Genomic DNA, 12,849 nt, shown 5'->3' on the forward strand with positions numbered 1-12,849 from the left:
TTAACTTTCTGTCTTGCCCATGAGCTTCAACATCAAAAGCCAATGAAAGGATTTGAAAAATGTTGAGAGGAAAATAACTTTTTATTATCAGTCTGAGCATGTAGTTGGTTAGAAGTGGTCCTTTAAGTTGAAGAAAAAAAGAAAACAAAATACGTACAGGGGACTTATCTTCCTGCAACTCAAATAATTAAACAAGGTGGGCAGGTGCCTGCAATGGCTGGTTCTCACGGTCAGCTTCCTGGTACTGATGAAAGACATATGTTAACTGTTGTGCACATCACTGCCAGCCTGCAGATATCATCTTCTAAACAGCCCTACTACTGAGCTTTGGTAAAATAAACACCACACATATACTGACCCTGTATGTGCCATAAACGAATGTTACCATGCCAAAAACCAACAAACAGTGCGTTGCAATCAGAACAGAGACACAAGATTTTCTTCTTTATTCATGTCGGTCAGAGGGGCAGTGACTCTTCAAGCGTGTGACAAGCTCACTTTCTCAGCAGTCAAACTGGTGTGTGTGTGTGTGCGTATGTGTGTGTGTGTGTGTGTGTGTGTGTAAGTTCGCTCGCCCTCCTGCCAGCCTGCCTGCCTGTGTGAGCACGTTCGTGGAAACCACTGGAGCTTGCGCTCACTCGTTTGTTTGTCTTCTCCCTTTCATCACAATCACTCTCCGCCTTTTGTGGCCCTTTATCGCCGGCACCCAGGGCCGACGTCGACACCGCCACCGCCACCCACCCGCCCGGCCGCCTGCCTCTCTTACTGGATTGAGCCCAATCTCTTTATTAGCTGTCAAACAAGACACACTTGTATGCGCTGCGCTGGTGGCTACTAGGCATTTGTCGTGGAAAATCAATTGGTAATTTAGAAGTACTTTCACTTCTAGAAGCTATCGGCAGGCTCCATAGTTGGTTATACTCTTGTGTCGAATGAACAAAGTGCATTTTTTCCCTCTCTCTTTTTCCCTCTCTTCCAGTCCAGACGTTATTATCTTCAAGAGCAGACCTAAGCTTGAAACAAAAATGTTCCCTCGCTTTCTGTGTTTATAATGACTCAATCCTTCTTCTTCCCCCTTCCAAAAAAAGCGTGCACTTTTATATGGTGTGCTTAGAACATAAAAGACAACAGCTAATAGTATTGCTAGAACTTGAAGCCGTAGAGAGATGTATTGGTGTGTGCTTTGCCTGCCTGTGTGGAAGGAAGAGTTGTTGTGGCGCTCAGAATGTTTTAGGGATCATGTCTTCCAGTAGGTGTCATAGTTTCACATCTTATCTGGCTCATGTTTTCCAAGGGTCCAATTAGCTTTTTCCTCTTAATGCAACGCTGATATACCAGTCAGGTTTTGGTTTTGTTCAAAACAAACGAGTCAGCGGAACACTTGCCTGCAGCGACCTCATAGGCACAGTTAAATTGCCAGCTGGATCCTATTGAAATTGTTGTATCACATAAGACTGCTTAACCCCCTTAAAATGCCTCCCAGTGCCAGTGGCAGATGTGCGAATGGCCACTAGTGAAGCATCTTGCCGGGGGCAGCAATTGGTGTCTGCACAAAAGATTCAGAATGTCCAACATGTCCAGAATAATCCACAGTATATTAGGAAGTATTGTTGCATTTTTATTCAGACTTGTGTGATATACACTGCCGGTCAAAAGTTTGGGGTCACTTACACATTTCTATTCCTCTCCATTATAGACAGAATACCAGCTGAGATCAGTTGCATTGTTTTTTAATCAGGGCAGCATTTTCAGATTACATTATGTGCTTGCATAATTGCAAAAGGGGTTTCTAGTGTTTTCTCAGTTAGCCTTTTAAAATGATATCAGGTTAGTAAACAGAATGTGCCTTTGGAACACTGGATGAATGGTTGCTGATAATGGGCATCAGTATGATCTGTATATTGCATTAAAGATCAGCCATTTCTTTCTATAACAGTCATTTACAACATTAATTATGAAAACAAGGACATTTCTAAGTGACCCCAAACTTTTGAACGGTAGTGTATATTAAATCTTAATAGCAAAATAATATGTCAAAATATAAAATTAAGGCACAGAGGGAAAGAGAGAGATAAAGGAAATATAATGTGTGAAAGAACAACTAAAGTTGAGTGTAATAAAAAAAGGAAAGAGAAGAGAAATAAGCAGATGTTTAAGAGAATGAAAAGAACAAAACTGGTGAATGCAACAGAGTAAGACAGAAGGAGGAGAAAGAGACAGCGCTACAGAGTTAGAGAGAGAGAGAGAGAGAGGGAGAGAGAGAAAGAGAGAGACAGCGCTACAGAGCTAGCAAGAGAGAGAGAGAGAGAGAGAGAGAGAGAGAGAGAGAGAGAGACAGCGCTACAGAGCTAGCAAGAGAGAGAGAGAGAGAGAGAGAGAGAGAGAGGTTGGAAAGCCAGCGGCTAAGCCCATGCTGCAGCGAGCAAATCCTCTCGACCGTCCCCGCGCGGAGCCTGTCGCGATACGGCTCTCACAGCCCAATCAGCCCACATTCAGCGCTGCACTGGCGCAGCCCTCAAAGCCGGGACCCTTAAATGCCAGCGGACTGCCAGGCAGTATGCCGCCGACGATAACACACCGATGCGCTTTGCGCGCGCCTCCACCGACGTGATCCTTGGCGCCAGCGCCGCCAATTTTCTAGTGTCTCTCCAATTTGAATGACTGAGTGCGAAAATAGCAACAACACCAACCACAACAACGACAAAAAAAACAGACTAGAGAGGCAGACAAAATGTTTTTTATTTGGAAGGAAAGATGTAAAGCCTTTTCCAGTACATTTCTGAAAAGAGCTCAAAGAAGTCTTAAAGTGTTTTTTTTTTTACTATTTCTATTTAAATATTTATGTCTGGATTGGTGTTCCATCAACTTCATGCCCTGTTATCCTCCTCCTTAAGACTGATTATACTCTAGGTCACACTCCTGTTCCAAACCTCTTCTCCACTAAGAGAGACTCTCTTCTAATTGCCTTTGAGGGTTGGCTCTTTATTGTGCATTGGTTTGCATCCAGTTCTTCTCAAATCACAGCAGACCTGCCACTTGCAAGTTTACTGTGTGTTCAGTTGCCAGTTTGTCTTCCTCCGACAAACTTTTCTACATAGTGACCTAAATTTAACCTTTTAAAGGTTAAATTATATCAAACTGCTTCCTTGACAACCCTGATGTCTTTTGCAGGTGGTTGTGCTGATATGCCATTTGAAAGCTGTCACAAAGTGTCATACCTTCAGCCTGTGTGGAGTATGTTTTGATATGTGTGTGTGTGTGTGTGTGTGTGTGTGTGTGTGTTTGTGTGTGTAATGCAGGTGTGCTGTGGGTGAGCGAGTCTCTGGACTTTGAGTTGTGCCACGAGTACTACCTGTCAGTGGAAGGATCCCGGGCCCGGTCCTCGCTCAGCGACGTCACCATGGTGATCATCAACGTCACCGACGTCAACGACAATGCACCGGTCTTTGGCCGCGCCGACTACACCGCCGAGGTCTCGGAGGACATCGCCCCCGGAGACGTGGTGATGCAGGTATCCCTGACGGGCTGTCACACTCACACACACACACACACACAAGCACATGCTATTGTGAAGCGACGGTACTGTCACAACACTTCAGTGAACAGAGGCTAAACCTCAGCGAGTTTAAACACCATCGGGAATGAAATGGGGAAAGAAATCTAGGCCAATATTTGATCTGCTGTATATGTATGTGCGTGCGTGCGTGCGTGCGTGCGTGCGTGCGTGGGTGCGTTCGTGCGTGTGCTGTAAACAAAGGGCAAAAACAAGGAAAACCGAACTCCATCCTTGACAGAAAGTGGCATCCTGACTCCAGGAATAGATGAGAACCTCAGTCCTAGAGTCCATGGAGGGCCAAAGCCACCACAATTATATAATATTATATAAGAGTCAAGGGTGCATCTCTCTTTAAAATGCAACTTGAAAGCAACTGGGATTGAAGTGAAGCTGATATAGAGTGACATAACAAGAACCCACGACTGCACCTACAATCAATAACACAGAGAGATTCACAAGCATTGCTTTGACCTTACAAATAGAGCTCTCTAATGCCTTGCACTCTCTGTACCTTCATCTACTCTCTCTCTCTCTCTCTCTCTCTCTCTCTCTCTCTCTCTCTCGCTCTCTCTCTGTGTCTCTTTCTTTCTCTGTTCCCACTGTGTCTCTCCAAGGTTACGGCCCACGACCTTGATGGTCCCTTGAACAGCCTGGTGCGCTACTTCATTGCCAGTGGCGACCTTCAACATCAGTTCAGCATCGATCCGCACAGCGGGGATATCCGGGCACATACCGCACTGGACCGGGAGGAGGTGAGCGCTCAGATAATCTGGAGATTACACACACACACACACACACACACACACACACACACACACACACACACACACACACTAAAGACACACAGACTAAAGACACACAGACCTATAGTAAAGACTCATTCACACACGTACAGGCACATACAGATATGCATGCACACACTCTACCTCCAACACACACATCACACAGATAAACACCAATGTCACACACACACATAGAGATGTTACAATGACAAATATTGACACACACACACACACACACACACACACACACACACACACACACACACACACACACACACACACAGAGAAAAAGGAAAGAAGAACAGTACTTCATAGTATCTTGGGAAGTCATTTATACACCACAAAGTTGCGGTGGGGGAGGGAGTGGGTCCAGTTGGAGCTGTTTTAATGAATACTTGCTCACCGTGAAATTTTGCCATTAGAATTGATTTCTGTGTGGACACGGAGTCGCATTTCAGTGGCACGCCACTGCACAACCTGGGCCTCCTCAAACACCCCCCCCCCGTTCTCTCATTCCCTTTCTCCCTCTCTCTTTCTATCCCTCTCTCTCTCCCTCTGTCTGCCTGTCTCTATCCCTCACTCTCCCACCCTCAGGGATAATGAGTTCTTCCTTCTCCACATCACACACATACGTACATACACACACACACACACACACACACACACACACACACACCTCACTTCACTCTCTCCTCTGTCCTTTACTCTGCAATCGTTTCCTTCATTTCTGCTTTCTCATTATCCATCATCATCATTATCATCATCATCATCATCATCTTTTTTTCCCTCTTAATTTTCTTCTTTTTTGTACCGTTCTCATGTGTACTCCAGCTCTAAGCTTTCTCTTCACCCCTTCTATATCTATCTATCGCCCAGCCTCCTTTCTTCCCCCAGCAGATCACCCACTCACACAATTCAACTCTGTTTTTTTTTTTCACAAACTGTGTCAAGGCTGTTGACAATGATCAATACAAATGGCCTGATGGTTGGGGTTAAGTGAAGGTTTGTTTATCAGAGGTCAAGGGAAGACTTGTTGTCAGCTCATGTGTATGACTGGTTGATCGTTACGTGGGGGTGTGGGGCTGCTCGGCAAGAATCTGCTTGTTTGGGGTAGATGATTTGCTGACTGTCTCAAGTAAACTGTTCACTAGCAAGCTGAAACAAAAAAGAATGGCACTGTTTTCTAAACATCCCAGATTTGCTCCAAGTTTCAAGGCTGCTGTCTGTAGAACAAGGTCATGAAGTCATAAGGCATATGTTCTAGGAGGTCAGTGGACCAGGCATAAGGTCAGATCACCGATCATCCTGGTCTAGGATGTCAGTGAACAAGACATAACGTACAGCCTAAAATCAGATAAGTAGCTTAGCATAATGCAATGGCAGTGGGTTAGACAAGTTAGCCTGCAACTCCCTGTTAGCTATAGGCTAGCACATTTTTTGTGCATGTGTGTGTGTGTGCATGTGTGTGCATGTGTGTGTGTGTGTGTGTGTCAGGCTTGTGCAAAATTCCAGAATTGAATTGAAACTGGCTCTTAAATTCCAATTCAATTCATGAATTTCACTTGCATTTCAATTGAGGTAGCGAACAGGAGGCAGAATTGCAATCCGAATTGTGCACAACCCTGGTGTGTGTGTGTGTGTGTCTGAGTGTGACGTGCCCTTTCTCTCTCAGATCTCTGATGTCACTGCTGGCTCTCTCTGTCTGCCCCTCAGGTGCCCCACTACTCTCTGACCGTGGTGGCTTCGGATGATGGGGACCCTCCCCTGTCCTCCGCCGTCCAGGTGACGGTCACTGTGGAGGATGAAAATGACAATCCACCTGTGTTCTCTCAGGTCAACTATAGCCTCATACTACAGGTAAGGAATGGAGACACACACACACACACACACACACACACACACACACACACACACACACACACACACACACACACATACACACACACACACACACACACACACACACACACACACACACACACACATTAAAAGATAGTCATCCAAAGTCTGCGTGTACCCATCTCTTCAAACGTACACGAATAGCCCTCATATCCCCAGTGAAGACAGCCATCTTTACCCCCACTCTCCCCCTACCTTGCGTCAATCCCCTTTCACCCCGATACCTCACCCCACTTCGGTCCCTTTGTTCCACACAGATTTGATCTGTCTTCTAACGGCACCTGTCATTCCTCAGTGCTTGTTGCTCAGTGTGTGTGTGTGTATGCACTTGTGTTCTAAGTGACAGCCATGCCATGCTACCTCCACTTACATTGTTACTGTCACACCCTCAATTGGCCGTGGGTAATACATCCATGGACCAGTTCCGTGGGTAATACATCCATGGACCAGTTCCGTGGGTAATACATCCATGGACCAGTTCTGTGGGTAATACATCCATGGACCAGTTCCGTGGGTAATACATCCATGGACCAGTTCCATGGGTAATTCATCCATGGACCAGTTCCAGTTCCAAGTAATTTATCTAGTCTCTGGTCAGTATGTGTGTGTGTGTGTGTGTGTGTGTGTGTGTGTGTGTGTGTGCGTGCGTTTGTGTGTGTGTGTGTGTGTGTGTGTGTGTGTGTGTGTGTGTGTGTGTGTGTGTGTGTCCCGAGGGTGCCGATACAAATCCATTTCCATTAGCTGTTGCTGAGGCTCACACTAAGACTCTGTTCTCCTTTGCCTGTAGTTTGTGCTCAAGCTGCTCACTTTTCATCAGCCTGAACAATAGATGAAGTCAGATACCTAAAGCCACAGCGAGGGGAGGAAAAGCATTATATTGTCAAAGTATAAAAGCAGTCTATTAATCTTGGTATTGGAGAAAATGACACTTCATCTCATAATAAATGGATTCACATCTTACAGTAAATGGATCCTCATTGAGTACAGGCTGTGATTTGTTACAGGTTGATGCAAACACACAGAAGTCTCTGTGACATAAAACAATGACATGGAATGATATTGTGTAGACCCATAGTCACACTCAGGGCCTGATTTACTAAGAACCCAAAAGAGCACTAAATTGCGTGTGCATGCTAACATATTGTATGTTTAGTTAGGGAATGTTTTGTGGGTGATCAACTAAGGAAACGAGTACAAACACAACGCAGACAGCAGTACTTAAATGAGGGTTTTATTGGCCTCTGTGAATCTGGTTATTCAGCCTGACTGCAATCGCAAAAGGACATTTCTAAAACGGATAGTTCCGGTCCTTGTTTATGATTGGCTGAATCGTGTTTGATGGCGTTGTAAAATATGGCACAAACGTACACCTTGACTACATTTCATTCTATTCTATTACTGCGCTACCACAACTTGAAATTGATACAAAAGAGAGTAGCTGCGTCTCAACGCTGAGGAAATATACTTTTTGGCAGAAGAATATTTTTCTATGAATAACTCATTACATTTCTCATTGCTGTGGCTTTATATGTAGTAACTGTTTTAGAAAAGCAATAAGCCACTAAGCCAATAAGTCCATAGGTGTGGTGGGGGGGGGGGGCTCTCGGGGCTTATTGCTTAATTAATCCGATGGAATTAGAGGTGGAGGAAACAAGCAATTTGTTGCGCAGCAGAGGAGTCTGAATATTACTGCTGAGTAGTAAATGCTGTGAATGTTTAGTTCTGTTTGATGACAAATAGGTGTCAATACATTAATAGTTAATTGTGTGTGTTTTTTTTTTTGCATTATGAAGATTATTGTATAAAAATAAATAAATGCATACCCCAAACCAAATTTCACCACAACATTTGTAATGATACCTTTGGAGATATTAAAGACCTGCATACTCAGTGTTTTATGGGGAAAGTTGCCTTCTATATGTGTGAGAACAAGTTGCGTACACACACACACACACACACACATTCACACTCTTACACACACACACAGACACACACTCATGGACGCACACACTCACACACACACACTCACGGACACCCCTGTATGTGTGTGTGTGTGTTTCCATAGGAGGGAGAGCCGACAGGCAGCAGTGTGTTGCAGCTGGTGGTCACAGACAAGGACACGCCCAAGAACGGACCGCCCTTCTCCTTCCACATCGTGTCCGGTAACGAGGACCGACGCTTCCATGTGGACCAGGGCGGCCTGCTGTCGCTGGCCGGACCCCTGAAGAGTAAGACCAAGGCCCACCACCTGCTCAAAGTGCAGGTAAGACAGCATGAGAACATGGGCATTAGAGAGAGGAAGACAAACATATTAAGAAAGAGAAAGAAAAGTCAGATAAAACCTTTGGGTTTTTTTTCAATAATCATCAAAAAACGTATCAATAAACCAGCTTGCATGACCAGCTAGATACAGTACAAGCCATTTATAGTCATTAGTCGTTGGGAAGTAGCTACGAGAACAAAAAGAGTTATCGTTTAAAAGATGTACATGTCTGATGTGGTTTTTGTTTGACAAATGTGTGGGTACAACACTGGTACTCTGAATTGTTTACTTTGTACAGTGCACCGCAATTTACGAAAAGTGCCAGTTTAATTGCGAGTTTGTGTTTGCAGACATAGAATATGGAGAGTAGCATGCCATTTAATGTTTGCACCATGTCTCCCTGCAGTCAACACCCAGCAGATTTAGTGCTTACAATGTGTAGGGAAGTGTGTTTATAGTGCTATTTAATGTTTGCACCATGTCTCCCTGCAGTCAACACCCGGCAGATTTAGTGCTTATAATGTGTAGGGAAGTGTGTTTGTAGTGTGTTTGGAGAGATGCATCTGAATCACATTTCCATAAAGAATAGCAGCTGATATGAATAATTCATAAGAGTACAAAACTTTGAATATGTTTTGATAGATGTAGGGCCTTCATTTGAATGCTGGGCTAAGTGCAAAGTCAGTCTATGAGCAAAGTTCTTGTGTGTGTTTGTGTGTGTGTGTGTTTATTTGTGTGTGTGTATGATTGACAGATTTACTCATGCTTTGTGTTTGCGTGTCTCCCCAGGTGACGGACAGCGGTCACCCTCCTCTCTCCTCCATCTGCGTGGTGAAGATCAACGTGACGGAGCAGAGCCGGTACCCTCCGGTGGTGTCCCCTCTGGAGGTCTTCATCACCACCACGCCCGGGGCCCCCTTCTCCGCCCGCGTCGTCGGCAAGCTCCACGCCTCTGACCAGGACCTGCACGACGTCCTGACTTTCCAGATGGTGTCCGAGTCGCCCGCTGCTGCTGGCGGCACCCCTCGTTTCTCCGTGGACCAGTCGGATGGGCGCGTGGTGGCCGAGCAGGACCTGGCGCCCGGCTCCTACGCGCTCAACGTCAGCGTGTCCGATGGGACCTTTGCGGCGACGGCGATGGTGCGTGTGCACGTGTGGGCGGCCAGGCAGCGCATGCTGGACCGCGGCTTCGGGCTCCGCCTCGCCGGCCTCTCGCCCGAGGAGTTCCTGGGCGACCACTGGCGGGGGCTCCAGAGGAGCCTGAGCGCGGCGCTCGGCCTCCCCCGGCACGAGCTGCACATCGCCAGCCTGCAGCAGGAGCCCAACTCCCTGGTGCTGGACGTGCTGCTGCTGTGGCGGCCTCAAGGGGGCGCCGCCGGCGGCGGCGGACGAGATGCGGGAGAAGGGGTGGTGTCGAGCCAGCGTCTGGCGGGGGCGGTGGCCAACGCCGAAGAGGGACTGGGCCTGAGTGTACTGCGGCTGCACCACGATGGCTGCCTGGAGCCCGGGTGTCCGCCGCGCGGATGCCGGAGCTCGGTGCTCATGAGCGAGGAGAGAGTCACCCACTATGCCACGGCCAGGGTGGGCTTCATCACGCCACAGCACCGCTGGGAGAGCGTCTGCTCCTGCAATGGTAAGCCATCACCCACACTCTACCTGTATGTCTGTCTACATCTGTCTGACTGTCTGTCCCTCCAAGGGTTCTGAAAAAACTCTTCACTTCAACAATTATATATAATCTATCTATCTTTCTTAGCAATATGTCTGTCTTTGTATCCATCCATCCATTTATCTTCAGTATATATTGTACCTTAATGTCCACAAATCCACCCATCTGTTATCTCAATTCACTAGGGAAGTGTAGCCTACCTCTCCTCCCCAATACCCCAAAGAACCAGGTGCATGTGTGTGTGTGTGTGTGTGTGTGTGTGTGTGTGTGTGTGTGTGTGTGTGTGTGTGTGTGTGTGAGTGTATGAGAGAGTGAGGTGAAACCCTTGTGAATGCATTGCAATTTTATTGTAATTTATTTCACACGGTTTAATCGTGGTACCACTAGGACATCTCCCAGGTTCATTTGACTAACTCTGATTAACTCGTGTCTAACTCGTCTGCACATCCTCTACCTGGGAATGTGTCTGCTCCGCCTGAAGAGATTAGAGAAGGATGAGCCTGGTGCCAGTAGGAATAATTATCTCCTTTTTCTGTAATGTCGGCCTTCCTGTTGGCACTGGCAGACGCTACAGTTAGTCACCGTGTCCCAAGCCCCCTAGCACCCCGTGAGTTATCACACTGTTTTGACTAGTCTGACCGGCATAGGCCTCAGAGGAATACAAGCATGAAAGTATGCTGAACGCCATTCCTTGCCAAGGGATGCTCTCTCTCTCTCACTCTCTCTCTCTCTCTCCTCTCTCTCTCTCTCTCTCTCGCTCTCTCTCTCTCGGGCTTCCAAATGCATATTGGCGATGGAGAAATCTGGACATCGACGCCGAGGAGCAGAATTGGGTTAATCCCTATCTGTTGTATCACCACAGTATGATGATTCCCCGGTACAGATATTGGCTATCGCATATGATTTGGCAAAGGGAGCGTAACCGCAAGCCCAAATGCATTCTGACTAATCCTCAGCAGTGGGCGTGAGAAAAATGAAACAGAGGCGGGCAGTGGCTGTGCGATTTGGAACGAACACCGCTCACCTCGGAGGATTTCATGTAACCATTTCCCAAACAATAAAGGGGCCCAGCTGTGGCACAACAAAAGGCTTTGGCAAAGGCCGCGGCGGCAGCTGTGGTATGTTTGGCAAGCGCCCGGTGTTGTCAGAAGGGACAACATTAGTGTAATGTGGGTTTTTGAAGAGGTGCTTTTTTATCTCTGCGTTTTCAGACTCGGCGATTCAGTTTGACGGCCACGGCTACCTGAAGTACCTTTATCAAGCCGACGAGCAGGTGCAACACTTTCACCTGTCGCTCCGAATCAAGACGTTCCAGAAACAAGCTGTCATCATGGCCACTAATGGAACGGACTGGGGAACCCTAAAGGTAGGCTGAGGTCTCACCCGCTCTCATGTCTCATGTCAACACTCTAGTTGTGAAGGTCAAAAGTCGTAGAAAATACACACAGGATGTACAGAGGACCGTGGAATCTACACAAAAAGGGAAAGGTTCTTCGGTATCAGAGAAATTCTATATGTAATAACGGTGTCATGTCATATAATTGTTTTGCGATAATTCATAACATAATTATATACGTTTTCCCAACTCAAAGAATGTGCATGTATATCATACAAATAGTGTGGTATGCATATACAAATGCATATAAAATGGTCCTCAGACTCCAGACTGCGCCCTTCAGGTCAGTCCTAATTTCTGCAATACATCACTAAGGCCACACATCACATAGGTGAGGTTTGAACGACCTTTCAAGTTTGAAGTCATTTTTCTTTATTTGAATACCGCTGAAAGTATTTGCTGTGCGAGTTAATCAGGATGTGGGCATTCCGATGGGGAGCAAAGGATACTGATTTGATATCGCTGCTTCAGTAAACCCATGGCAGTATCTGTGCATCTTCATGCCTTTGCTTGCTGGTAGGTTTGTTATGACGACTGATTAGGTTTCTCACTCTGTGGTTTCTGTTGTGTACCGAGGAGTGAGATAGGTGACATTTCATATGTCCATGCATATGTGTCTGTGTCTACAAGTGTTTGTGTGTGTGTGTGTGTGTGTGTGTGTGTGTGTGTGTGTGTTTTATCATCTCTAACCCTCATCATACTTTCAGAGCGTATAGGAAGGCAGGAATTCAGCTTAGTTAGAGTACGGCTGAGTGGCTCAGCAGCGGGGCTGTGTAAGAGAATCGCGATCTCATTGTGAGGTATGAGACAGATAAAGAATACACCCGTCAAGACTTGATAAAACAGCCATCCGGCACATCAAATGCCTGCCACACCATTTCCCACAAGCCTGCTTATTTATGCATCATAGTAGAATATTCCATATAAGTGGCTCAAAACTATTTCTTTCCCTTTCTCTCATTCTCTCTCTGACTCCCTCTCTTTCCTTGCTCCTTTATCTCCTGGGTATTGAGTGCTGGCACACCAGTTCATTTCATTGTCATGGAGGCGCTTCAAAAGGAATGGCTAAACATGGTCATCCAAGAATCCACCAGCATACAATTCCCTATGTGCTTCATATATGCACACTTAGTACACATGCACGCACATCAGTGTTGTAGTACTCGAGTCCGAGACTCGAACTCAAGTCCGAGTCATTAGCTAAATTTAGAGACTCGTGACTTGACTTGGACTTGAGCACTGATTGACTCGAACTTGCACTCGGACTCGTGCATTCGCACTCGC

General features: G+C 46.3%; 1 protein-coding gene across 1 annotated transcript in view; it reads left to right on the forward strand.

The window, feature by feature from the left end:
• Positions 1-12,849, forward strand: part of fat2 (FAT atypical cadherin 2) — a 72,312-nt gene that overhangs the window by 42,749 nt on the left and 16,714 nt on the right. Inside the window, exons 15-20 of the mRNA XM_076292016.1 lie at positions 3,300-3,511; positions 4,171-4,308; positions 6,052-6,195; positions 8,303-8,500; positions 9,290-10,133; positions 11,381-11,535. Of these exons, the coding sequence (XP_076148131.1) occupies positions 3,300-3,511; positions 4,171-4,308; positions 6,052-6,195; positions 8,303-8,500; positions 9,290-10,133; positions 11,381-11,535 (1,691 nt within the window). The remainder of the gene's footprint in view (positions 1-3,299; positions 3,512-4,170; positions 4,309-6,051; positions 6,196-8,302; positions 8,501-9,289; positions 10,134-11,380; positions 11,536-12,849) is intronic.

The sequence above is a fragment of the Alosa pseudoharengus genome, unplaced genomic scaffold (genome assembly GCF_046254945.1).
Source record: "Alosa pseudoharengus isolate Yale_2024_CS ecotype anadromous, Long Island Sound unplaced genomic scaffold, YU_APseudo_1.1 YU_APseudo_1.1_scf_19, whole genome shotgun sequence".
Classification (NCBI taxonomy): domain Eukaryota; kingdom Metazoa; phylum Chordata; class Actinopteri; order Clupeiformes; family Clupeidae; genus Alosa; species Alosa pseudoharengus.